Genomic DNA, 27,400 nt, shown 5'->3' with positions numbered 1-27,400 from the left:
GATCGGTAGAATTTAGATTCCTGCAGACGATACACATTTTGGATCCTCACTCTGTCTAGTGCGTCATTGGAAAAGTCACCGGCTGTTAACAGAGTTTGGATGGGATATTTCTAGATCGTCCATGCGGGACGAACCTGCAAAGCCGATGGCTACTAGCGCAAAGTTCGGCAGCCGGATATCGCACTCCGGTTATCCACGAAAGCTGCGTAAACTGAGACGTCAACAGGGCATATTGAACGTCCTCGAATGTCATGTCATGCTGCATACAAAGTCTCATCAAGTCCTCGCAGCTCACACTGCGTTGTCTACTGACGAACTGTGACCTATGAAACCCGACAACAACATGGTACTGTTTGCTTCATCCGCTTGCCATTTTCTGCCTAGGTTTGTCAGGCCTCTTGATTTCCTATGGCCGATAGACAGGTTCTGCTCAATAATATTCCGGTGACAGAAGAGGTACACTTCAGCCGTGTTATCACCCTCTGTCATCCAAAATAGTGGCCGCCGATGAAGCTTCCTATCGTGTGTTCGGTTAGATCTTTGTGATTCGGAGGGAATAAATTTATCGTCGCATTTATTCATGGAAGTGGGCATTGTAGGCGCACAAATTTCCCTACCCCCCAATGCCTATTGTCGGCTTTGGTAGCAAAATTCAGCCTAACGTTTTTGGGACAGTTTGTCACAACCTGTTCCGTTCGGTTCGTGGCCTTGAGAACGCCACAAACAAATCCCGGTGTCATCCCAGCAACTTTTGAGTTTGGTGGGCTAGTAAGCCGTTCGTCATGATGACGACGAAATATCGCCCAGTTGCCATAGCCACACAAACGCTAGCACAACGACTTGCGTCATTTTGCGTCACCAATCTGCATCCCCATGTTCGATTTTTTGTGTTGGTCTTCTCTCCTGTGCGGTCAGGTGACAAAAAATTGCCGCTTCGGTGACGTATAGCAGGCGTATATCACTTTTTTCGTAGGCTTACCTCATGAAATTTGAACCAATCAGTAAATACCACTCCAGGGTTGTTGGTTAAAGTTGGTGAAATGCAAGAAAATGATCAGCTGAGTGGATTTGTGTATAGCGTGTTCGATTCCACTGTAAAATCCAGTAGCGCATACACCCGTTTAGCGAAGAATCGAATCAGGCAGAAAATGACGGGTGTAGGAAGAAAGACGATGGAAGGTTTAGTGGGCCATTATATTGTATGGATGTACTCTAGTGTACAGTAGTATATGGCTTGAAACAGTGGTTAGGTAGTCGGAATTCGCAGTGCACTACATAATCCGGTGGCCTGTCATGTGACACTTTAGATAAGGATGACTTGCAAATTCAGACCGGACAACGGTAATCCCCCTTAAGCCAAGAAATTCACCCAGGATACGCCACAGCAACGATTCTTTTCCAGCTTTCCATAATTAGATATTCCACATCCTAGGAATCCGTAGCTTCGTTCCCAGAAGAACGATTTTACTCCCAAAGGAAGGCTACCGGTCCGGTTACGTGAAAAAATGCCACGAAACTGTAGGTCCAAGAACCAACTCACGGGTTTCGAAAATGGGAGGTCAGAACACGATCTCACCATTTGATGATTTCTAAACTGTCCAGACCCTGATAAACTCGCTGGCATCTTAATTCGAAACTGTAGCAGCTGGAACCAATATGCCTATGGTACGTGGTTTATTGCTGATGATTGGTTGATTGACAGCTGATTGTCACATTATCTATCCCCACATCCATTGCATATCGCAGAAGACGGTTGTCATAGACAGCAGTTTTGTGGTAACTACTGGTGCTCACTACACGTACAACTGAGGAAAGACCTTGGTGAAAAGTGGGAAGAAACGGACCCATTGGGGATCCACTGAGAAAGGTCTGATATCCTCGGATTAAACCATCAAGGACAAGATACCTACACCTTCGAACAGCACGGAAAAGAAGGCATCTGGATATTGTGTTGAAACTGATCTGGTGTTTCATGCAAACACCACCAAAAACAGAATCAACGCACATTGACAGACAAAAATTTTCCTGACTTTTCGGCTTGATAGTGACTACATGCTGACAATTTAGAATGGTTACCTGCCATGTCCTGTAGGACTTGCAGCTATGCGCAGAGAATCACATCAACTGAGCTTGATAAGTGTTAAGTGGCCTGCAGATTGACTATAGCTTGTTTCGCTTCATCTTACATTGTTGTTGTCAGCCCATTGCAAGATTTCATGATTGAGTTCATCGAGTGGAAACTAAAGCCCTCTTTGGTAGATCGTGTTTAGATACCTCCCAATTTCGTTGACTTTACAGACATTGCATTTTGAGCTAGTGATTTATGCGAACGTCCTTTTTTCTGTTGTACGGCCAGGGTCCTATTCCGGGCTTGTATCCTGCAAAGATGAACGACAACCGTTCTAAAACTAGCAGCAGTAATGTTTTGTCCGCACTCCTTAAGTCTATAATGCAAGCCTACAGTCGACTGAATACTATTTGCGGTTTCCCAGGCTGAAAAGCGAATTGGACCACTGCAGTTCACTCAATTGCCAGCTTAGGGAACTAATTACTCAAAATCGAGTCAGCACGTGTAGAGACAACTGAGTGCGAGTTAACCGCACTACTGATTGGGTGCTCATAACCATTTAGTTCGATGTTCCTAATAGGGTGTAACAAACTTACACTTACGCAGAAACAAATCAAATATCGGTAACTTTTACTTCCATGCTGACTTTCCCATTCTACAAATATTCTTTAATGCGAGGGTTAGAGCGTAAACGATTTTCTGTTCGTCCAGGCTCACCAATCTGATGAGTCCCCGTGTTTAGAGCACACTGAGAGCGATGCAGAAAGCGTTCCCCTCGCTCGGACACACGCTGAATTCTTCACACGCGCCTCATCTGCTGACATCTGACATCCATAAGACAAGGAAAACTATCAGGTCTGGAGCCGGGGAAATGCATTATCTAAACCCGGAGTTATCTTACCTTTTCTCGTCATCTTTGGTGTGTCATGGAGGAGTCGAGTAGTTTGTCTGTCCTGTGTTTTATGCTCTATTGATATTAAATGGAATGGCTACAGCGAGGCAGCCTCCAGTTATCGGTGCAGATCATTCACTGAAATTCCACTACATCATTCTTTCCTGTACTACCTGTTTCGGCGTCACAGTATTCCTCCGCTTTTTTGCGCCTGCAAAGCATTGCAACACATTTCGTCACAGCGAAATTTCCATCACTTGATTTGAGCTCCTGTACGTGGACAAAATCTTCGACTAAGTCTCACCGTTATGTGAATGGTTGGACTGATCGCTAGCAGCATTGATAACAGTCTTGTATGGCGTCGCTTGATTTGCATGCATTACTTTAACCATTTGATGGTGGTCCGAGCAAATCTTTCAAGTACTAGAGCAGAAGGCTGCGTATTCACAAGTTGCTTATTTTAGCTTACTTTCATAGGCAATCAGATGTGAATCTCCGACATTCCGACTGAATTTGCAGACGCGCACTTGACACTATTAGCCCGACAGCCATCATTATCGTGATGCCATAAATGTCATCAAACGGCATGGATGATGACCCCAGTGGGCTTATGCTCAAACCTGTCAGCGTGCTCGAAGACATTAATTCAGCTAAAGTACTGCATTGAGAGTTCTTAGTGGTGATATAGTGGTTTGAATTGAACGACGAACGAATTCCACTGGAGCTGTTATCAAGACAGCCGTCCCTCTTTTAAAAACCAGGGTCCTGAGACTGCAAGTATGATGAATAACAAAAGGAACAGCTTCTCTTCCGTTGCCTTTTTCCTGAAAGCTAAGACGACAGGTGGCTCGAGGCATCATCAATGGCATTGTCTGCCGACCGTTTGTGTCTGTAAACATTTGGCTTTTTATAAATCCCTTTTTTCACCTCCAACTTCGAAGATGGGTTAGACAAACAGCCTTTTTTAAACATCACTCACTTGAAGACTGGTGGTGACGTTATACCAGAGCCGAAATATGATGCGCGTCTAGTCGGTCACCTTCTTGTGGGTTTCAGCTGCCACATCTATTATGACCGGAATTGGATGCTGCTCCTGAGGTTAGTATGTAAGAGTAAAGTCGTACCGCCGCCTGAAAATGTCATTCGACTGACCCCGTCACAGGTACTGTTGTGATAAGAAAATTCGGCATGTTCGGTATTACGAAGATAGCTTCCGAGCATTTAATCCGCAAATCTCCATTATTGTATGAACAAACCTCGAATTCCGCCCAATTTCAACTTGAAAGCACAAGTCAAAAACGGAAGACGTAATGTATAAGAAGGCTTGTTTATTCAGAGTTAGAATCCTTTTTGTTAAGGCGTGAAAGTGTAAGGAGTTGACATCACCAGGACAGAAACTCTGTTGTCCACCACGCAGAAACGATAGAATGGTGATTGGGAACTGGATTTGATCTGACTAGTGATTTTTCTAACTTTCGAGCCAACTTAGACGGACGAACTAGGGGATAGAGACGCTGCAAGGTGTGGTTGCCAATCGACGCCATTGACGGTCTTGTTTTCCCTTTCTATTTAGATTGTATGAATGAGTGCTGGGAGATGTAAGTACTTCGGACTGGTTGCGGTAGGCCACTTTTATTTTTCTTCACAATAAGGCTTTCACATAAGTCATAGTGGTATGGCACTGATGCTCTGCTATCGATGATGATAACCTAAACAAAGGAGGCAGATGAAGGACACCAAAGCAGCACATCGATTATAAATTTAGAGAGAAAGGACGAGAGAGTACACCCCTGCCTGACGACATTGGATTTGGTGAACTCAGGGAGAGGATTTACCTTAGACGGGTGCATCTCCGCATAGGGAGTCATATAATGCCTCCATAAGAGAAAATAATATGGTAGGGGCATTCTTCCTCGACGGATATCGCCACAGTTTCTGACAATCAAAGCAGCAGCATGCAAATTTGATATCGAGCAAGACGATCACCATTGGCCATTGGAAAGAGTGGCGTAGTTCCAGCACCCGTCAAAAGTGAATATACGACCATTGCAACCCCGGCCAGGAAGAGACCAAACTTGATTCTCGCAAATTTGACTCTTCCGATGATGGATTGANCTCGTCAGATGATGGATTGACCTTTGAAGGATAAGTCCAGAGAAGGCCTTGGAACTTTTACCCACTAGGCTGATATCCCGGTTGGTTTCGCAGGGTGTTGTTACACCCTTCTTGAAAGCAGGGATAGCCATGACGGAGCTCCATTCTGTAGGTCTTTTTTTGCCCATTCTAGCTACTTATGAGTAAAGTCTTAAGCAGAGCCACGATGCAGTAACCACTTTCTTTGAATATTGCGAAATGCAAACTAACTGGAGCAGGTGCTTTATTGCTTCTGTAGAGGTCTTCTGGTTTCATTCAGTGTCATTTATCTCGAGCAGAGCCGGTATTCAACCTGGATTAGACAGTATCAAAGACTGTGAATATGGTTGATTTTACTTTTTTAGTCGCTATCCAGACCATTACTCTTCCGACCAGGTTCTGGAAGTTCCTCAGTTAACTCAACTAGATAATATTGAGCTGCTGAGGCGGTTTGTTGGCGATGAACTGAATGGCTTTGCATCAACCGATTTTTTCGAGAAGCAAGGCGAATAGTTACGCCTGCTTGAACCGTGCCGTGATTAGACACAAGTGGCGTGCTTTGGTATGACCAACACTGTACCGTCGAAGCTCCCTATCGGTAGCGGACAGCCAATCCGTCCGATTCCAAGGCCGGTTTCCAGCTGGTGGTCTCCAAGTCACATGATGTGAGGGCTTGTGCAAGCTAGAAACAAATGAGGCTAAGCGCATAGCCGTTATCTTAGCGGTGAGGCTCTACCCCGAATAGGTTGCCAACATAGGCTTCCTCAGGACTTACTCGACAGATCTGGGCACTCACATCTCCATATGGAATAACTTTGTATGTACTTCCTGCTAACCAGAGATGCCGCAGGAACTGTCTTTCTCAGTCTCAAAGCTGTCGCTTTTCGGAGGGTATGTCGACACGACGGAGAAACTGTGTATCACGTTGAGATTCATTAATCTTGATTGAACCGGTCAACTCAAAGACGACTGCTTACTGGTGTTCAGTTCTCTAAAGCGCATTCGCCTCTGGGTCTTAGCACAGTTCCCAGCCGTCGCATCGGAATCACCAGGTACCTGAAGAGTTAAAAACGAGAATTCTGGATTCTTTCGGGTTGTGTATTGTTTTTTCTTCCAACGTTCAATGGAATATGTCGGGTACATAATATGGCAAGTTGCTCAGAGGATACGTGAGCATCTGTATGGGTCAGAGACACCAAAGAGCGGAAAGTTTGTTGGTTCCAGCTACAAACAAATCGATGGTGTTCTTCTCTCTGCCCTGATTTAATTGGTTTATTCATGCACCGTTCGTATTATCGTGTTGTCGGCATGTGGTGCGTCGGTTGTCTTCATGTTCTTTCAGATTAGTATCATGAGCAAGTTGACACATATTTATTTCATTTTCACAGGTGACTCAGATTCTAATTGTTATCTGCCTCTACGACTCATTTGGTCCGAAAACTTGTTGCTTGCATATCTCCAGTACCTCAGTTACCGAATTCCAATGAATCTTTGTTCTGAAACATGGGTTATATTATTCTTCTCTTCATCGTGAATACGTTTCTTGTGATTAAACTTACAAGCGCACCAGTTTTTCTGTGATCTCACACGAAGCTTAGAGAGTTGAATAATTTGTTACCACGGTAACCACTTTGAAGACCGCCGGAATCCAGCCCACGCAATGCGATGCAATACGCACGATGCAATGCTTCAATATCCTTCATTAAGTTATCAGGTGGCTTTGAGATACCTGGAAGTCATTCGGATAACAAATTGTCTCTTTGATGGGCCCGAACATAAGTATGCATTCAAAGATATGTATACTATGGATGCTGCCACTAAGCGTTCTCTACTTCCCAAAGTGTTGAGTTTTTTGCTCGACCCATTCCGATCTCTCCCTTGTTAAACAGAGCGACAGCGCACTCACAGGCTCGTTGTGAGTGCGTACATCCCTGTAAGCTGACCAAGGTGCGCAGGTTGACATTAAATTCGAGTAGACCGAAACATAAGCTGTTAAGTAAGGCAATCAAGGACCCAGAGCGCTTCTCGCGCAAACATTCTGTTTCCTTGAACCACACTCTCCTGGTCACCCAAAAGTTCGTAGAACGCCGATTTTGTTTTTTGTTTTTATCTCGCTAAATGTGCTCAAAGATAGCTGGTTTGGAGCAAAGGTTTATAAGCGTGTATTCATCAACAGAATGAGTTTCCGTACAATCAGGTCTCGCTGCTTAATTTAATTTAATTATTCAATTTATAAGTAACGTTTGACACTCATTTCATTGCGGGGTGATTGTACATCCGGTTCATTCTCTGATGAACACATTTCTGGAAAAAAGTGTCCGGAAATAATGGGTATTAAAATGGTAATCAGAATGACGAATGGGAAGGTCGTCCATATGGTCTCAGTAAACTGTATTTTACGGGAACGTACACGCTCCATAACTGAAAGGTGTTACTGTCTTCCTATTCAGCAAGCAATAGCCCTCTTCTCGGAGAAAGAATGCTCTCCATAACGAATGGAAAAGAAAGGCCATCAAGTTGCAAAGGTGTTTATTTTTCACATCTCTTCTTTGGTGAATGCATCTGCCGTCGGATAGTTCGTTGATTGTGCGAACACAAAATTCTTGGTTACTTTTCCGCCAACAAGTTTTCCCCATCATTCTTCAGAAGTTTTTATTTTTATGGCATTCAAAATGTGCATTCTCCACGGTCCGTCTCATTTGAGACGCGGCTCAAAGTGCACCCTACAGACCACCTCACTCTGCGTGAAACTCATTTTCATCATGTGTGCTTCTTGTTGCTAACGCCTCTGTTTGTGAGTCCTCAAGGCAAAGTTGGCCATGGCAATCGAAATGTTCGAAGCAAAACAACTCGCGCATTGCTGTTTTATTGATTTATTAGTGAATCAGCAAATGGCACCGAAATTCTTCCGTACGAACCTGAGCACCTTTGATCGATATTTGGGATGCTGTCCGAGTTGTTGTGACACTTAGCACTGGTAAGTTGATGGATGCAAGGAAGTCAGTTCACAAAAAATTCACGGAAGGCATGCAGTGATCGCACGCCAGTGGCAAAAAAAACAGTTAACCGAGAATGCATTTTATTTATAGACACTAATTACTGACTGCGACCGAGGGCACACATTGCTGAAATGGGATTCTGGACGTTCAAGCCGTTAGTGCTAGTGTATCTTGAAAAAAAACCTGGATGGCTTTGTCGCTTTGTCATTTCGGTAGTCGGTTTTAGATTTGGGCCACTATCATTCAGTCATCCTTACGTCCAACATATGTACTTGAGTTTCACGATCAGTTATGGAGCATCCGCTCAATGAATAAGTAGGTGATGTCTGATAGAGCAGTTAGTGGGCTTCACGTGTAAAGTTCACACTGGACGAGACGGTTGTGGCCCATATATTCGAAAAGCGTTTGTTTCAACTGGTGTAGATGAGATAAGGATTTGTGCGGTCTACAGCAGCTGGGTCGGTAGGGAAACTGTCCGATGAGCAGTAGCGCACGGGTGCGAGTCCCGTTCAAAGGCGTTGTTTGTCGTTTCTGCATTCTTATTCATCAACGCTCATTTCTTTACCCGTTTCTTAGGTAACTGAATGAACCTTAAGACACCTGTTATCAGATAACCCCCTGGTTTTACTCTTTGCTACGCTCGTCGGTGATCACGCAGTCAAGCGTTGGCATTCTTCATATAATGAGCACATCAACCCAAAGAACCACCTACTAGCATCAAGTCAGATGGGCAGCCAATAATTGGGATAACCACATCTTCATCTGTGCACATATTTTCAGTTTTTATTGCGCACACTGTGTCCTAATTGAACCACAATAATGAAATGGTCGGATTGATGGCAGGGCTGGTGAACAGCTTTGTTTAAATCCTTCTGATTTAGATAGCAGCCACATTTACCAGTATGCTCGTGATCACCATGCATAGTAAAGAACCTGTGAGAGATGTGAAAAAGCTCTGGCTGGCTTTGGGAACATATCTAGACATGATGGACATGTTCCCTAAAAGCTGCACCAATCTGGTCGCCGAAAAACAAACACCACCGTCTTGCAACCAGCATGGTAAGCCAAAAGCTTCGGTTGGGGCGCCCTTAACCGTCCTTCTATCTAGGTTTGGTCGCCGTGACAGTGCCTCGGCGCCAATGAAATAAGCGAACACCGATTATTTCATGCCCCAATGGCCGTCGCGCTGTGCCATCAGCCGGGTTGCTTTACTTGCGTGTAGACCAGGGCGGGTAAACGAAGAAGGCAGCTGTTGATATCTCCCATCTGTTCTCAGTATTTTCTCTGAACTTCTTTCTTGTCACATCTCGCGATGGCCATTTTGTGGTCCGCAGCCGTGTGCGTGTCAGTGTTTAATTTATAGAAGCGGCTAGTCGTACGCTCAACTCTGCCGCTTCTTGTCCGCTCCCCAGACTTCATCACTTTGCATATAGTGCCACCCTTAACGTTAAAACTAGCCGACGAGCTGCCTTGGCGCGTACTGCGGACAGTCAATCAAAAGATATTTTCAATATTTCATGGACTCGAATGCAAAATCCGTGTATGGTAATCCAGCTTAAGGTAACTTGGTTATCTTGACGTTACCACCTGTGAACGTCAAGTGATTCTACATCTACTAAGGTGGGAATGCTGGCGTTGGTGTCGCTTTCAGCTCTCGAGTTTCCTTACTCGGCTGAGCACTGCAAATGACCGCCTTCGCACCCTTTGCCAACTTTCTTAAGAACCCGCACTAACCGAAATAATTTCTGTCCATTCTGGATGTCGGATATTATCCTACTCTCAGATGATCGCTTTGGACAAGTGGGCTGTATTCGTTTATCACAGACACAATATGGTGGTTTGTTTAGCGTAAACAAATTCATAATATCACGTTGTTGATTCTCCCAGCTATTTACTGGTCACAGTTGCTCACCAGTAATATTAAATTCAAACACAATGGACGTTAGTAGGTGACCATGCGTTCACCCACTGCTGGACAGCGGTGAAACCAGGTTAACCACGTAGCCATTAACGCTGGGCCTTTAAATTTACTTTCAACCACTCACTTCGAGTCAAATCATGCTGTTGTCCAGATTACGTTTTTGATATTTTTCTCTGGGGAGACCGAAGGAGCAAATTATCCGCTCGGTTTTCGAAAAGCTTTCCTACGCAAAGGTCAAGCTTATCAAACTAAGTTGTGAAAACCCCAGGAGACGTCACTTTTAAATGGAATGTGATAAGCACCGCCATTCATACGACAGGGAACTCAGCATATGGTGTTGTTGATAGACACTGGGTTTCAGAATGGTCGTTGTCGCTGCTCGATGCCGGACGTTGTGTTCCTTCAAATCAGCCCACACAAACTTTGTGTGCGGACTGGAAAACCTGTTGGAAGTAAGGGCGCTAATGTAGCCGGAAAATGTTCGAGAATTTTGTCACCTGACACGCAAAATGGAAGAGAAGAAAAACTCACTGTTGGTGAATTTTAAAAATTTACTATGAAATAAGAACCAGAATCTTCATAACTTGGCTGAATAGTTAGACAAATTCTTTTGGCTATCTGCCCTGAAACAGAGTATCTTATCAACCTGGCATGGTTTGTGAATTTACATCCTTCAGTTTCTGAGGTACTAGTATGCCTTTCTACTTTGAAGCATCATCAGACCGCTGGACGGGATGAGCGCCAATCGGGCTTTTATAAAGAAAATGGTGGCTTTCGGGAAATACACTCACTTGCAAATCGATTTGGTTTTCACGAGAGACTCAAATGAATCTCTCATTTATGATATTCTCGCTTTTACCTCTCAGACCAGGTTGTCGAAAGTAAGTTGGGAATGAGAATGGGTTCCAACACTCTAGAACCAATCAGTAATTGTTTATTTATTCAAGAAAACAGCACCATAATGGACTGCTTCAATCTAAGAGGTCCGATCTTTACTCTGTAACTCTACCACCCGCTCTAATATTGTCGCGAATTCCGACCTCATCGCGGGAGGTGTGCGTCCTAGAGTATCAGACAGTGCGATGCGTAAACCAAATCTTCATATCATTTCAAGTGCTTGAGCAGTTTCGCGCGTACCGCTGATAAGACGTAACGATTTTCCTTGGCATCAAAGGAGTCGTTGACACCATATATATGGGGTGAAAAAATCTCTCCTAGGTTTTAGATATTCTTATTTCCTCCGGTTTTGATAGTTCTTGTGGTGTCAGGGTCAATAATAGAAGGATTCCTCATAACTACTAGGCTTCGTCAGCGATTTCTCACTTTTATAACATACACACCGCAATGGGATCTACTATTCAAAGTACCGCTGTTCCGGGTGTCGAAATACGTCTCGAGTTACACTGGAGACGTTTATCACTGTCCTGTCCGCACAAACCTCGAATTAAAAAACGGAATTTATCTGTTCTGAAATGACGTCTTCAATTTCAAAGCAAACATTTCAACTTCACGGTTTTCCACTCCCACATACCACTTTAAAACTTAAGAATGAGCAACTTGAGTCTGCCGCTAGGTTTATTTGCCTTGGCAGCTTCATAAGCCATGATTGTACTGTTAAAGGTGGATTCGGTCCAAGCTTTACCAAGGCGAGGGTAGCATCTTCCAACATGCGTAAAGTTTGACGTCAGAAAAAATATCAGTCAGACTAACTGACCGTGCCTACGACAGACTACGAGGATGATCCTATTCAGTGGCTGTGATCCTTGACCTCTGCCAACTGAAGACCAAGAGCGATCTCAGAATTTGATCACCGCTGTCTCCGTCGTGTAGGTGTTGCAGCATGTACGCTACTAGACAGTCCGCAAGCAAATGTTGTATAGTGAATCGGATTCTCTCGAACAGCAGATAAGTCTTATGAAAGATGTGTGGGCGATGAATCAGGTATGCAGACTACCGTCTACTAAGCAAAACCGTCTTTTTCGCTCCCAACTCTCACTGGCAAAGGAGAGCAGCTACGATCCGGTTGAGCGCTGTTGTGTGAGTTTTCCCGATTGGAGCCCAACGCGATTCCCCTTGTATGTGCTTGGAAAACCTATGAGGCATGACGTTCATCCGACCTCAGTAGTGAGGCTTCTATCACTTCCTAGATCCCTGTTAGGGTCTTCGTCTCCCATGCCTGGATGGCAGTTAAGCACCGGTATGTATTAGTAATGTAGTCGTGTCTGTGATGACGATAATGAAACTGTGACTGATACAGTATCCCTCTCAGTGGATCAGCATGGATGTCACCACGAAATATGCACACGGTACATACAGGAGGTTGTGAAGAACCTCATAGAACATGTAATACCATCCGCAAAACACAATGGACTTGGTTTTTGAGGCTTCTTGATCATGCCGAAAAGCCCCTCAGTACCCATGTTTTAGCAATGGGAGTTTTATTTGTCAAGGAGCAATGCTGAACTAGAAATGGCAGGCTGAAAACCGTGAGGCTGAGCTACCGGTCATTTATATGCAATTTAGTACATTTACTCTGAAGTGCGATCTCATGTCAGAACGGTTGTTTTGAAAATAACTAGCGGACTGCTCGTTGTCATTAATTTTCTGGTCGGTACAGCTGATACGGCGGAGGGAGGCACAGCAGACTTATAACCGTGCGTGCTTATTTATCTGCTTGGGATAAAATACAGGGGGTATGTCACGACACCCTCCTCAGTCATGAATACATTCGATGGTTCCCAATTCGCCCGTCTTGAGGATAGGTAGTTGAGCTTGCTACCTATGATCCATAGGTACCAGGTTTGTAACAACTGATAGTTTGATTGCTGATATGTCAACAAAAATATAGGTAAGCTTATGTCCTCGGTCAGCCGTGAAAACCGATTGCAACACGGAACTTCACCCGGCACTCTGGAAGGAACAGTTTTCCGTAGTTGTTTACTGTCATGTACCCTCACGCAGTTTTGCTTTACTGTCTTTGGACCTTAACGCTACACCCGGTGTCCGTGTTTGTTTTATCCTCCTTTATCTATGCTTCGCATGCCACGTAAACTTCGTGAAGATTATCTGTGAATGAGGTCATCAGTTACAACAAATACACTCAGTTACATATCACCTTGGTTTTGAGGGGAAACTCACCTGGAGCCTGGCTGAATCTCTCATATATGGTGTTTCAGTATCATGGGTGTGTTCTCTGAGGTTTCTGATAGGTACTGTGTTACTTGCCCAGAGAATTATTGTTACTGATTTACAAGATTCTGCTACTGTTCGTGCATCGACGTATTAGTTTTAGCAACGTTAGTTCTGTCATTCCTCGTACCACTGTTGTGAAACAAATGAAAGGCGATAAATTACAAGCAGGCATCTGATTTCCAATGCCATTGATGGATTTGATAAACAAACGCACTGTAAGTAATTAAGCGATTTTCAAACGGAAATCGAATCAGATGATCAATAGGGATCAACAATGTAGTGTGCGTGAACTGGGACGAGTCTGAGATGTAAGTAATGCATATCGTTTTGACAGGAATGATGCGCGGTCCCTCTAAGTTTAACATCATAAATATACCTGGATTTACCTGAACTCTCATATGTGCCTATAGTATCCATTTATACTCCTTTGCGTAGCAGCAGATCAAGCCACTAATATTGTTAGTTTACTCTTTGAGGGAGCAGGATCCCCAGACAGGAGCACCATGCACCCATCTGTTAACCGGTCTTGTTCCTCCGTTGTTGGCTTCGGTTGCTACCACACTCACGAGTAGGTTCATCAAAAGTCAGCTGAATAGGCAGTTAATCCATAGTAGCAATATCAGAGTCAGTCGGGTTCTAGGTAGGCATGTCTCTTGCTAACTTGGAATCAGATCAACCTACTAATGGCTGCGGAATAGTGCGAACCGTATCTGAACGGTTGATCACCATTTGCAGATCCCCTTTTGTTTAAGAGGATGGTAGCTACATGATGTTGGTCATATGTGCGATGTGTGTGCCTTAATATTTCTGAGGGCTTACTTAGAATCTACTGTGTTGCGTCGGCTTCCACGAAGCTGACAGTTTCTCCGTGTCAGCCTAGTTTTTCATTTGTTTATTCAACAATCAGTTGGAGCTAAAACCAGATGGGATTCACAGCATACACCTGTTTAAATTACCAATTAACTGCCCGGTCCGATCGGTGTCAGTTGGTTCAACGAGCGCATGCCGTGTTTCGGGCTTAGCACGGAAATGGTGCGGAACAGTTCCGCGAGAAATTCCCTGTTTGTTGTCGCGTTCATGTGGACAGGCCCATCGCTACCACAACAAAGAGTACCTGTAAGGAAAGAATCAGCTGTGGAACCAGTCGGCTGGAAAAACTGTCAAGGCGTCCGCAACACAATTTCCTTAGGATGACCAAACTTTGGGTAGGTGTGTTTGAGTCACGGAATTAAGAGCGCAGTATTCAACCCGGTATGAACGGAATTCCGAAGCTGGCAGGCAAGAGGAGTACTGAGAGATCAACCAATAAGATGGGCACGGTTGTTTAATCATGCAGATATGCTCATAGTTGTTTAATCCTGCAAATATGCCCTGTCTGCTACCCGAAGAAGCCTCTGAAAAGCCAGGCACTCCTCTGAGCGTGTGTCGTATTTTTGTAACAGGTTACTACTTCACTTTGACCGATAATGCTAGGGTTACATACGATGCTTCACGGCTACTTAGGAAACTACTCTCTGTCTCTCTCATCCTCCTGTTCTGGTGCAAGTGGTCTGGTGAGTCCACACCAAAGAGAGAAGCCCTGAACCGGAGTTTCCCTCTTGATAGGACTTATCACCAGGGCATATTCTTGGCTGCAGGGTTGTTCGAACTCCAGACTTCTAACATGAGAGGGGAGCGTGTTACCACCTTTCCATGTGGGACATTCAGGGCATATCGTTCCGTTTGTTCGATACTCTAAATTCATTAATTTGATCATGTTAGAACAGAAATATGGAGAAGAACGCAATAGAAGACTTCTGAGCAAGGACCAATAGCTAGTTTTTGACAGAAGATCTACCAGAAGTTATATTGGTGACATTTTTCAGCACTTCCGATGGTACACACGAATATTTGTTCACCTGTGAAGTGACCAAATTTCTGTTCAGGTTCAGTTCAACCATCTGACCAATGAAACAAAGGATATGGAATAGGTTTAAGTACTTGGTGCATTAAAGTGGCTCAACAGAACCTTTTGTGAGCAGGTACGAACAGATCGTTCAGATCCTCACTTTAGAAGTGAAAATGCGTGGATCCATAGCTCTCTTACTCTCTGTTCAAATTTACCGGGCTTTACAGTCCAGTGAAGAGTTCTGATCAGCAATAACTCGTTCAGCAATATTACATTGACCGAGATTCTTTGGAGTGGATTCGCCTAATAACAGCACTCACCCCTAACATGGAGTAAGCAACTCAAAGAGGCAGGTGATTCTGTCCAAAAAAGCAGTCTAGCAATGAGCTACTAAAACATTCCAGTCACAGGTTGCGGATGATTGAGTCTATTTTGCACATGAAGCTTCGAAAAAGCCACCTTAATGTTGGTATGGCGTAGCTGGAACAATAAACGTCTGATAAGCCCGAGATCCACACAATTATTGCTACAAAATGTCACTAACAGATGACTTCAAGGTCACGTGCGTTTTACAGGTCGTCTGCAAGAGCCACATGGATCAGCCATTCACTTCAGCTAGAGCATAGCAAGCGGCTTGTCAATTTCAAATTCTAAGCAGTAGGAACATCAACCTCTGGGGTCTACAGGACAGGAAAAAAAGGGGAATTATTTTGGCAAATCCCTTCAGATATGTTCCAGCGAATGATTAATGTGCGCATCATCCAACCGAAAGATAAGAGGATCTGCTTGGTAGTAGAAAACTGTTAGGAGAATGTAGCACTCGCCTTGTCCTTCTGCGCACCTGAGAAGATACCGCAAGTTAAGACAGGTAACATCGACGGAAGTTCGGACTGCGCAAAAGGGCACATTAGCTGGACTAGGAGAACTGGGATAATGATCGTTAAGAAGTTCAGTCTGTACGCTCCATATGGGCCGGTCGTTGGTTCGTTCGCTGAGCTAGTCGATTTTTAAAGGTTTCATCACCAAGCGAGTCTACATTAGCCGTGTCTTGTTAGGAGGCTTGGTGGAGCGTGGCGACCGGTCGGTGGTTGTGCGTTGAGTGGCGTTGCGTGTGATGATACACGCGCTGCTAACGTAGGCCGGACTTCATTCATTACATAATAGAACGTCTGGAGTCAGCTGAATGGCTTGTGTTTATCAGCTGTTGTGCAATCTGTGACAGTACGCCCTGCCACTGCAATTCTCACTGCAGCTGAAATCCATAGATGACAACACAGATGTTCACGACGGTTCTTAAGCGACTGTTACTTCACTTATCAGAACTTTCAGAACTGTTCTAAGGACTGGTCTCTGAAACCTAGAGAAAATAGCTGTTCAAAACTCATTCCAAATGATCAAGTCCAGTGCAGATGCATCATGTTCACAAAACCTTGACCGCTTGCTTTGCTAAAGTTCACGTGAGTACTTTATCACTCAGTATCAAGTCACTTCTGAACGAATTACCGAACACGGACTAAGTATTTGTATGAGCAAGGTATAAGATTCTCACTAGGAACAAGGTAAACAAGGTTAGTTTTGGGCAATCACTGTAGATGTGATAGCCATCTACTGTCTGCTGTGACATGCGATTTTTTTAAAAATCTAAGTACCATTGAACAATTAGGTACCAATGCAACACGAGAATTCGGTGATGTCAACTAAACACAGTTTCTCATGTTGTGATGATGAGTTCAGGGGGCTATTCAGAAAAAATGTGGTTCATTCTAGCGAATGATCCAAAATTCAAACTGGATACCTTGTTACAGAGCAAATTTATCATTGTGTAAATCAACTAGGAACATTTACATCTACGAGGCTTTGTTACCAACATCAAGTAGATGACTAACGGTTGCCAATACCACCGATATCAAGAACGTGCATTCTACTCTCCTTTCGACTGCTTCAAACAACCTAGGTCACTGAAATCATTAACTAGGATAGGGTATCGATCCTTGACTTGGGGATGGCTTAATTAACGCTTTTGGGCACTCAGGACATGTGATGTGTAATCGCCCATGTGTACTGATTTTCAGAGGAAAGCAAACAATAGACTGGGTGAGATGCCGCTATTTCTGCCTCGACAAATCTGAGCCAAACAGAAGCAGCGATATTCTGACACAACTGAGTAACCTAAATAGACAATTGCCCATTTTTTATGTGCATTTGGGCTGTTGGTAACACGCCTAGAAAGTAATGTGCCTCTTTTCATTGTGAACAATTTGCTTGCAATATCATCCATTGTCGAAGTAAAACTCACGGCGGATTTTCCAACGTTTTGTCAATATATCTACATTCATTTCGGTAAATTTTTGCAGTTTGTGGTGGCTGAAGGAGTCACTAGTTGTCTTAAGTGTAATATTGCAGCAAACGAATATTGCAGTGAACGAACTCCTGTATCTAAGCCAAGCCAAGTTTTCGATTCTTTGGGACTGACTTGCCTGGCTTGTTGCATGTCAGATGTTAATCGCTCCCCACTCATCCGGTTTGTCTACCGAAACGTCGGATGCTTTCATTTATCATTCCGCCATAGTTGTTGTCTGAGCCATACATGTTAAGTTTGGTGTAAGGAAGCTTCTCTCGGTTTATCTGATATGCGCTCTCTACACCAAAAAAGTTGGGTTACATTGTGGACGATTAGACCAACATATCCATGTGAGTCGGTTTTTTTGTAACTCGGCGCGCATTCCAGTGAAAATGGCATACAGCCTCCTTCAAGTTGAGACACCATCTGGAAATGATCTAGCTGAGCAAAACGTTTGTGCTGTAGTTAAGATTTCTACTCTTTCCGGATTGCATTTATAATTAGATATTGATGGCACCTTGACTTATTTCCTTGAGGTACGTAACAGTAGCTACCCGAATGCCTGGAACACTTCATCCAGGATCACTACAGTTCGGAGGTAGTAACCTTTTTAGACTGTTTGAAAGAGGTGCACAGTTCACGCTAACGTTATACGAGGAGCGACTTAATCGGTTGGTTATTCACATCACTGACACCTTCGAAATGTACTGGAAATGTAAAAATCTAAGTGTGTTAGGAAGCGTGATTGAAAACGTGACAAATTAACTTGTCTGATAACACGAAACCTAGTGTATCGATTTTGCACGTGACTAACCTGGTTAAGACACTGTTCTGTAATTTGGCCGCTCGATCGTATGTTATCTTTAACCGACCTCACTATAGACCGGATATGTTGTCAGTGGATGGAGATTGTAGTCGACCGTAGCCGACTTGTTCAACAACACGCACCAGATTTGTCCACGTGCTGCTAGTCGCCTGATTCGTCGTTTTTCAGTCCAGTTGACTTTGTTCGTCTTTGCAGTGTTTCGGCCTCCACGAGTGCCTGGGTCATCCGGGGTTCCCGCGCTTCGTGTTCACTTATATAAAGGTGCATGACAAAAAGAAGCACAGACCTAAACAAGCTCCACAAAACAACCGAAAAAAACTGCAAGTAAAAACGAAGATATAATTTGTTACCCCAAACGTAAGGATGATAAGCTGAGAACATCTATCACCAACAAATATGCCTCAAGCCATTTTCGGCAGAGATCTGTGAAGAATTTGATAGATCTCATCTGTCGTTACCGATAAGTATAATTTTGTCCGGTATCCAGAGGCCATTTGAAAAGGTTTGAGTCACCCAAGCAATTAAGCAGCTTATAATCCTCAGGCGAATAGAGACGCAAGTTTTGTTAAGGTGGGGTTCATACAATGATAATGTTAGTCCTCGAATACGAATCAAAATTTTGGGGAAGCTATCCGCGACAAGGATAAACTAACCAAATAAAACGGAGGTCGCTGAATTCTTACTGTTAGTAATAAATATTGAAACCATTAGAATTTCTGACAAGATCGGACCCTTAATATCACTGTCCTAAACTCTGGACTAACTAGGATCCACAGAGATATCATCTGCTGTTACGTTATCTTACCACATTTGTATGGTTTGTGGAATATTCTTGAAGCCGGGCTAACAGAGTTTCATAGGCAAGGTTGCAATCGTAGAGGCGATCAAGGAGATGCTTGTAGATGAGGGGCACCTGGTCTCATTGGGCGGACCTTCCCTGTCCATCAAAGTTTGTTGGTTGTTTTCGCGCTCACAAAAGGACATTGTCGATGTGAATTTTTCAACCAAGAGTCTGACACAACTATTATGGTCGTTAATATCTGAAAGAAAGAATGTAGTAAACAGTCGCAACTGGAACTTCACTGGGTGGTTTTAAGCAAATGTCTTTCTGCGACACAAGGAGACAGGCAAGATGCACTTGTTTTGGTATTATATGAATGTCAAACTTGCCTTTATGAACTCATTTCCACATGTACAGATTTCAACATATTTTTATGCAGTGTTTGGTGCGAAGGACTTTACGTGCGAAGGACTTTACATTCTTAGCCGCAAAACAGAAAACAGGACAGTTCAGTCCAACGTCGTGTATGCTACAGAGTAGCCTATAAAGGAAGGTGCAATGGCCTTGTTTAGCCTAAGTGCAAAAGGTACTTGGTGGGATGTTTGGTTGATGAGCAAGGATAATCAAAGTGAAACTCAGACCGAACCCCAGTGGTTGGAAAATAGAAACCATGAAGAGATTTTTGGAGCGGTGACGGAACCCAAAAACAAGTTAGGGAAATACGGCTTAGCGTTTGATACAAACACAGCAGGACTTACAGTCACTTCTCTCAATAAGTTGATTACAACTACTCAGCTAAAGTCCGTGTCTCTCAGGGGTAAACTGCCGTTCGTCGCTCTAAGAACGGTAGTGTGTTTGTTCACTTGCTGCTGCTTAACTAAGTAAATGGGGTACGCAGCACAGTTACAGAATAAAATAAAATAAACTTTTTGGGATGACAAGTGTTGAGGAGTCCATTACAAGTGGGGTGGATGTCCAGTAATCTGCTTTACATCGTTTGCCTTATTCTGGCATCACATTTATCAAGGTCTGTTTAATATTAGCATGTAAACGTCCCGAAGGATCCACAATTCGCGTGCTTTAGGAAGGCTTGAGTACTCCCATCGAGGCTTCCGTGGTCTAGCCACAAAGGTGAAACTTCTTAAAATCTTCTTCTCACGGACCCTGATTTCGACTGTAGTTTCTATACTCTCGAACAGAAGGGAGGATTGTGAAAACGTTGTTTTTAAACTAGTGTTCAGGAGGCAGTTAGGGTTGAGATAGCTGCTTCAGATTTTCCTTATTGTTGACCTTCCTGCCCAACATTTCAATCCAGTCTCTCAACTTACATGTTGGTTCACGTAGTCAAAAAATCCTAGGGTTCCTTCGAGAAAAGTTGCAATCAATAGACTAGTATTTTTCTTTCCAGTTTGTCCTCGCCCAAAAACGACCTTGAAAGTCCACCGAGGTTACCTGTTAGGCGACCATGGTATACAATACAATTTTTTGTTTGGTTGCAACGCCTGGTACGCTATCAGGTCAAGCAGAAATATTTCATCAATTTGAATTTTCCTCATTTTACGTTACAGAGTTTTTAGGATGTCCAGGAAGTGCAGAACCAAAAAGTCCGATTTCGAGGAGTTAAGTTTTGTAGTTCATAGCCTATAGGAATAACAGTGGCCTCCTCTGTTTCGGTTAACTTTGTCTTGATGTATTTCGAAGACATGAATCCGGGAGTTGCTCCCAAGCATTTGCAGATCATCGTCAAAATTTAGCAGGATGTTTTGATATTTCGGGAATAAAATACTTTAAGATGAACCATAACTCTGACAACTACGCTAGTCTGGAAATTCGATGGAGGGAGTTGTTAGTATAGAAAAGATTCCTCACAAATAAAGCGAACGGAGAGAGAATGAACACTTTTTTCTGTCAAACTGCACCACAACGAATGCAATGAAGCTGTAAATGAGGCGCAAAAAGCTACGAAGAATTACTTTCAGTGGTATCTCATTGGAAAATGGACACCATAGAAATGAAGGGTGGCTTGAATAGAGTACAATAGTCCTTATAAGTGTAAAACGAGCATATCTTCAATTAAAGGTTTCAGCTTCTCGGTTCCTACCCGAATCACTGAGCAAAATTACATGAGATTGAGGTGCAAACTGATTTGTCTACTCAGATGTGATTGCTGATGGTTGACCCGAGATGTGATCAAAGAACACCCGAGTTGCATTTCAGATAACCGGAGTTCGTATCTCCAAACGAAGAGTGATCAAATCGACTGTGAACTAATCAGCAAAATGTCAAACTAATAGAAATTCACTGTACAGGCCAGACCGGTATGGAGGCAAATACGAATCAGAACATAATCGGTACGAGCAATGCTTTCGATAAAATACCACCAGAAAAAGCTAAAGGAATAATAAGGGAATTCTATTGGTAAAATCTTGGAATGAGTCGTCGATTTTCTCCCAGAGGGTTTGGTCTAGGTAAATTCGGCCCATTTACCGGTCTCCTTTGATGACACAGTGATGACTGACGCAACCTTGTTGTCGCCGTTTCGAGTGCGTTTTTACGGATGACCTTCGAACGATTAGGCGGTGCTCGATAAATCACGCTGAACGATTGAGTTGGGTTCGTATCGAACAGGTGATTCACAACTGCGCTGGTCACTTGGTTAGCTTATTCGGTTCGAAAGAAAGATGATAGATGGCGATTTATTCTCTGAGATAGACGCCGAGTCATGACCCACATAGCTTGCCGAGCACTCACCAACGAAGGAATAGATTAACTTTGAAGAATCATGGAATGACAACCTGTCTTCTAGATTTGCAGCTGAGCAGACGAGTATCAGGGTAGTGGGCCGTTGGTTATGTTGCGCTCAATGTTCCTTGGAGCGGAACTGTTAGGTGGTGTTTGACAGCTTTATAAACCATGTAGCGACAAACGACCATAATATGGAAACAGGGATCTTTGGGATCAGGAATGCGTTCTCTAAATTCCGATCCACCTTGGTTTTCTATATTTTTACGCGAAATTTTATCGATATTTGTTTTTGACTGGGGTTCTCAAAATACTATTTAGTTCTGATCCAACAATTACATGAGTCAAGTGGGCGGCAAGAAAGTGATACTACTAAACTCATCCTTTGTACTGAAGCTGAACGGAAATGTGCTGAGTTGAAACCCTTAGAGATATCACTGGATGAGTTAAGTATTCATATATAGTAAAAATATCAACATATTGAGGGTAAAATAAAAACAGTTGAACCGTCTGGTTCAAAAGAGTATGTTCAGTCGCATTCGTGAGAGTTTCAGCTAAAATTTTATTTTCCTCACAAATTCCCCTTATTATCCCTTCAGCTTTGTAAACTATTTACAAAAGTATTTTCCTGGTGGAGTTTTATCAAAATCACTGTTCTCAACCATCGTGTCCTTATCTCTGATTGGGTTAATCGTTAGGCTAAAATTCAAATCATCCCTCAGTCATGAACTAACCGCATCCCCACCACGCAGTTCGAGCACCTGGTTGACACATTTCCACCTCATGTGATGGAAAACAGTCACCGGAATACTTTAGCTAACACGCTCACCGTTTATTGGCCCCTTTGCAAAAAAAACAATGGCCGCGTCGCGGTGACACCTAACCAGCTGATAACTTGCAAGACGTAGTGAGATTAAGTAGACTTTCAGATTGGCGAGTTAGACAGATTAACCTGATTTGTTCGCTGAATGCTCTTCTATATCTGGGAAGCTTGTTTTTGGACGATCTTTTTTTGGCAACCTCTTGATACATATTGAGTATTGTCCTTTACGTGAGTTTACGGAAGTCATTGCTGGTAGATATGAACACCCTACTGTGCCGGGACGAATGAAATCAATAGAACATACAGGGTAAGTTCATTTCTTCTATTATTGCGTGTACTAAAGCGATTCAAGATGAAATAAATGTGGTTGGAAATAATTAGTATGCTGATGTTAATGAAGCAATGTTGGATAAACTATCCTTTAAAATTAGTATTCCACCTTTTTTGCTGAAACATTACCGAAGAGAAAGTAACGTAGAAGCTTGTACTTCACTCAAATTGCAGGAGTTCAAATTCATCTACAAGTAGAATAACTCGGCGAAGCGTTATTGATCTACCAATGACTTTCTTTGGATCTGTCTTTCGATAAGCCACTTCCTTTAATCCGAAAAGCAAACAGTTTCATTTGATTCCATCTGGATTTACTAATCAGCTTAATAATGTTTGACCTCCACATCTCGTGAAGTGACGTTTGTCAGGCTTTTTGGCAAGACAACAAGTTCGGCACAGAAACCGACAGAAGAACCAGACTAGTATACCACTTAGTAGGCGCGTATCTACTGTACAGTTCAAAAATCTTACCAAGGAAGGCTCTCAATCACGAAAATGCGTGCCGAAGATGTGTGCTAAAGGGGGATTAGGATTCAGGTTATTCATCCGTACCGCTCATCAAGTGTCAAGGATGACCTTAAGAAATGAAAGGCCTGTTAAATATAACTCAAGTTTTTGTGAGAGGTACAAACATACGTTCTGTAGATGGTGAACTAAATGACATAGCTATCTATTTAGCCGTCGACCCTTTGGAGGATTCAGACTATTCTTTCATGGACATGCTGCAGTGTAATCCAAATAAGGTACTTTCCGAGCTAAGTGTGAGGTAACACTTGCAGACAAGTTCCTTCAAGGAGTTTCCTTCTAGTAGGGTCCCCGTGTCCCAAGATTGGTTCTAATTTGAAGAACCAGTGTAGTTGCTTACTGTGAAAATGCTGTCTCTATCAAATTCAGAGACAACTGTTTATGGCTATGAACAATGTGGCAGCTGTTTTAGTTGTTACTTTGGGAAAAGTCAACCAGCTGAGCTCATCACTGGGTGCAGTTACATTTGATGGCCAGTCCATGTGACCTGTAATGCGAAGCAAATGTTCTTGAGGCGATTATATCTACAAAGGATGCGGAACATCTGGGAAACAAAGCTCTTGTTTGATTATGACTTAATCATTTTCCGCTTGTTTTAGTGCTGGAGTTCTTCAGCCCACAGTGAGTAGAATGATAATTCCCTAGTTGAGTAATCCACCCCAAGTACCAGCCGAGCTAGATTGAGATTTTAGGATTCCTAATTTTGCCCCAAAAACCTAACTTTGATCGAATCCTATCTATATAACATTTCAGTCGTATGTACTTCCTACTGCACGTGAGTTGATTCGCTGTATATCGTACCATCTTGATTTTTTCAGACTAAACAGTGCACGCAGCACTAAACTAACATCATTCGTTTGTCTCACGTGACCAAGTCGAAAACTGTTATCGCATTCCTATGGCATAATCACTGAAACGGTGTCTAGCCAATCAGGCATTGTTGTTTTCTTTTCATGTGATACCGAACTTATGAGACTTATTTTTAAGGGAGATCTGTCACGTGCTCGTGGTCTGAACGCAGTTCTCGTTCCATAGGCTTGGTGATTTATGGCCCATATGGCACCATAAATAAGCGGGCTATTTGTATGGTTACGTAAATTCGATAAGTTCCACTATTCGCCTTCTGGTATGGGGCCAGAACTAACCAATTTCCAAAACAAAGGTGCTTGCATTCAGCTTTACAAAAGGTGGGATTCTTCCGTTGGTTATTGCTGGGAAACTACAGGTACTTTTTGGACAGATAAATCTTGCGTTAGATGAGCCATTACTTGCGGTGAATTCATCGTTGTCGTAGATCTAAGTCAGTAAGTAGGATAGAGACAGATCAAAGATTTTATTCACTTGTGGATTTCACCGTCCTGCATATCAAGCGGCACGCTATTTTGTCTGGTTGAAAACCTTCTACGGCTAAATAGCCAAGAACTGCTTGGAAATGGTCAGTCAATGACTTCGTGTAAAATATGGATCAGCATTCCGTAGGCTTCTCTATACAAACACAAAGTATATTCTATAGTTTCGGAAGCAATATTGGGTTGCAGATACTGGCGAAAACGAATACCAGTGCCTGGTTACGCTGAAGGGTTTTAAACGGAATGATTTAAAACTCCAACAATCAAGTCTGACAGCACTGGAAAAGAATCAGGATAGGTGGAGCTGAATTTTGGTCACGGAACCTTCACCAACCATTAAGAACTAGTTAATTTCTTGAGCTGAGGAGCATTAGGATCAGATGAGCTTGCTGAAGATATCTCAAAAGGGCACTTAAGGAACGACATAATAACTCTTTTAGAGAAATCGCGTTACTTCACAGGACCAAATCTGAGGAATTAGTGTACATAGACGATTGTGTGAACTTCTTATTGCCAGTAGAATTCTGTTAAGCGAGACCAGATTATAGTCGTCCACATGCAACGTAGGTTTGCCTTGTCATCGGTTTTTACGTAGGCATACACTGTAGAGTAAAATCCTATAAAATTCTAAGATTCACTGGTTTCTAAGACGTGAGTAAGTATCAGTAGTCAGTAGTATGCTGTCAAATCTATCCAATTTTTTTCCTGTTATTTACTGTCAGAAGCGCACATTTCACTCTTAACGAAAATCATTTAGGTTTGTATGCCCTTCAAAAGTAACGGGTAATGTGAGGATGTCCATAAATTGCAGTAAGCAAGCTGGGCGGAAGCAACCGGACCACGATATTAGTTTTGTTTGCATACGAATAATATGATGAAGGTTTTTCTCAGTAAAACTATCCTGGTATAGTTAGCATCCCATAGGACAAGGCAGCCTTGGACACAGTCTCAAAAACTCCTCCTACCTTATAAAGAAACTTGAAGTGAAAAGCTGACCACAGTAGATTACCATCAACCTTTATTCGTATTTCATGAGTGAGGTACTGTTAAAATAGTAACAGGTGAACTATGGTGAGTTGTCAGTCCGCGCGTTGTGGTTCTATACAGTTCGATAAAATGTGACTTTCAAATGTAAGTCACTCACACAAAATGAATAAAAAGCACACGATTTCATTGTACTTAGTTCTTTAATCGACTCCGACCTCAAACCATGCTTCACTGTGACCTGAGCATCTAGTTCCAGAGCAACTGATTTATGTGTTCTGAGTGCAAAAGTGGCCTGACTCATTTTAATTGTTGACCGTTCCTCAGAAAAGAAAACACACGCAAAGTGGCTTAAAACATTGGGGACGAAATCACACAATGTGCACAAGTGACTCGTTACTTGTAGAATCTACACTGAGAACATTAAGTAAGACACTACAGGACTGAGGTAGAAAATAAAAGGTAATGAGAAAAAACCAAAACATCATTTTTAAAATGTTCAGAAATTGACAAAATCATAGTGCTAATCGTCGCTTCACGAAACATTAAATACATTTTCGTCATCACCACAATCACTTCACATTGATCAATTGGTTGTAGGCTAATCACAAAGCTCGGCAAGCATACCAACCCCCCCCCTGGTCAACGGCCAAAAAACACACTGATTTGTCGACATCCCGAGACTGTTAACTTGGACCTAGGTCTGAAAGATTTCCTAATTCAGTTGTAACAGTGCGTATCGGAGGGAACGGTGGTTTACAAAGAGGAAGTCCTGTTCATCATAAAGGAAACTACTCACAAGAGTGCTGAAAAATCTTCGAAAAACCAAACTGATTTGCAAATGAGTGTATTTCTCTAAAAAAAAGCCCTGTTCTCTTCTGTTCCCGATTTTTATATACTCCATGCACTTAAATGTACTCAGTCTTTACTCCTTCACAGTACCTATGGGGCATATTGGTAAAAGCTATTGAATGGTCTGTCTAACGCATGTAGTCGTTTTACTTGAGAACAAACTAATCCCGGTTCTGTACCCTCATCGAGTGGTCATGAGCTTCTACGCCTTCTATGTAATTCACAGTATCGTCAAGTTTGTGAAAGCCTGAAATATACATCTCCATCCTAGGCCTTACCACTGATTCCACTTTTCCTTTAAAAAAAGACCAGGAATTTCACTTTGATGGTAAATCATGATAATGTTGTGCAACAAAAACATGAGCTACGGGCTCTGGGCAAACTCAAGTTCCCATTTTCTTGCGCGATACTTTCACTAGTTGTTTTATAAGTTGAGGTCTTTGGTTCTGTTAAGTTTTAAGAAATGCCTGACCAGGATCGATTATATAAGGGCTCGATGAGATCTCTCGTGTTATTTGGGGGTCTTTTGGTTGAAACAAAATAGTTCAACGGCGCGCAAGTTATGCGTATGTAAGTTGACAGATGGTTAGTCCAAAGTATCTCAGGTGACCGATTTGGATGTACATCTTGTTGAGGTGAGTGGGTGAGATGTGAATAATTAGCGGGCGCACCGGTTTTCATGAATTTTCGTTCTGATTACATTCGTCCCCGCCAGGAGGATACCTCTTTTCGGAGTCTTTTCCTCTGGGGTCAT

The 27,400-nt window shown here is 42.9% G+C and overlaps 1 protein-coding gene across 1 annotated transcript in view; it reads left to right on the top strand.

The window, feature by feature from the left end:
- T265_00978 (hypothetical protein) overlaps nucleotides 1-5,606 on the top strand; it is a gene marked incomplete at both ends in the record, with an annotated part of 7,185 nt that extends 1,579 nt beyond the window's left edge. The window contains one exon of the mRNA XM_009164893.1: nucleotides 5,470-5,606. Within this exon, the coding sequence (XP_009163157.1) occupies nucleotides 5,470-5,606 (137 nt within the window). The remainder of the gene's footprint in view (nucleotides 1-5,469) is intronic.
- Nucleotides 5,607-27,400: the final 21,794 nt, after the last annotated feature.

Source organism: Opisthorchis viverrini (genome assembly GCF_000715545.1).
Source record: "Opisthorchis viverrini unplaced genomic scaffold opera_v5_10, whole genome shotgun sequence".
NCBI lineage: Eukaryota > Metazoa > Platyhelminthes > Trematoda > Opisthorchiida > Opisthorchiidae > Opisthorchis > Opisthorchis viverrini.
Note: the sequence above shows the minus strand (reverse complement) of the source record. Positions and strands in the feature narration are given on the sequence as shown.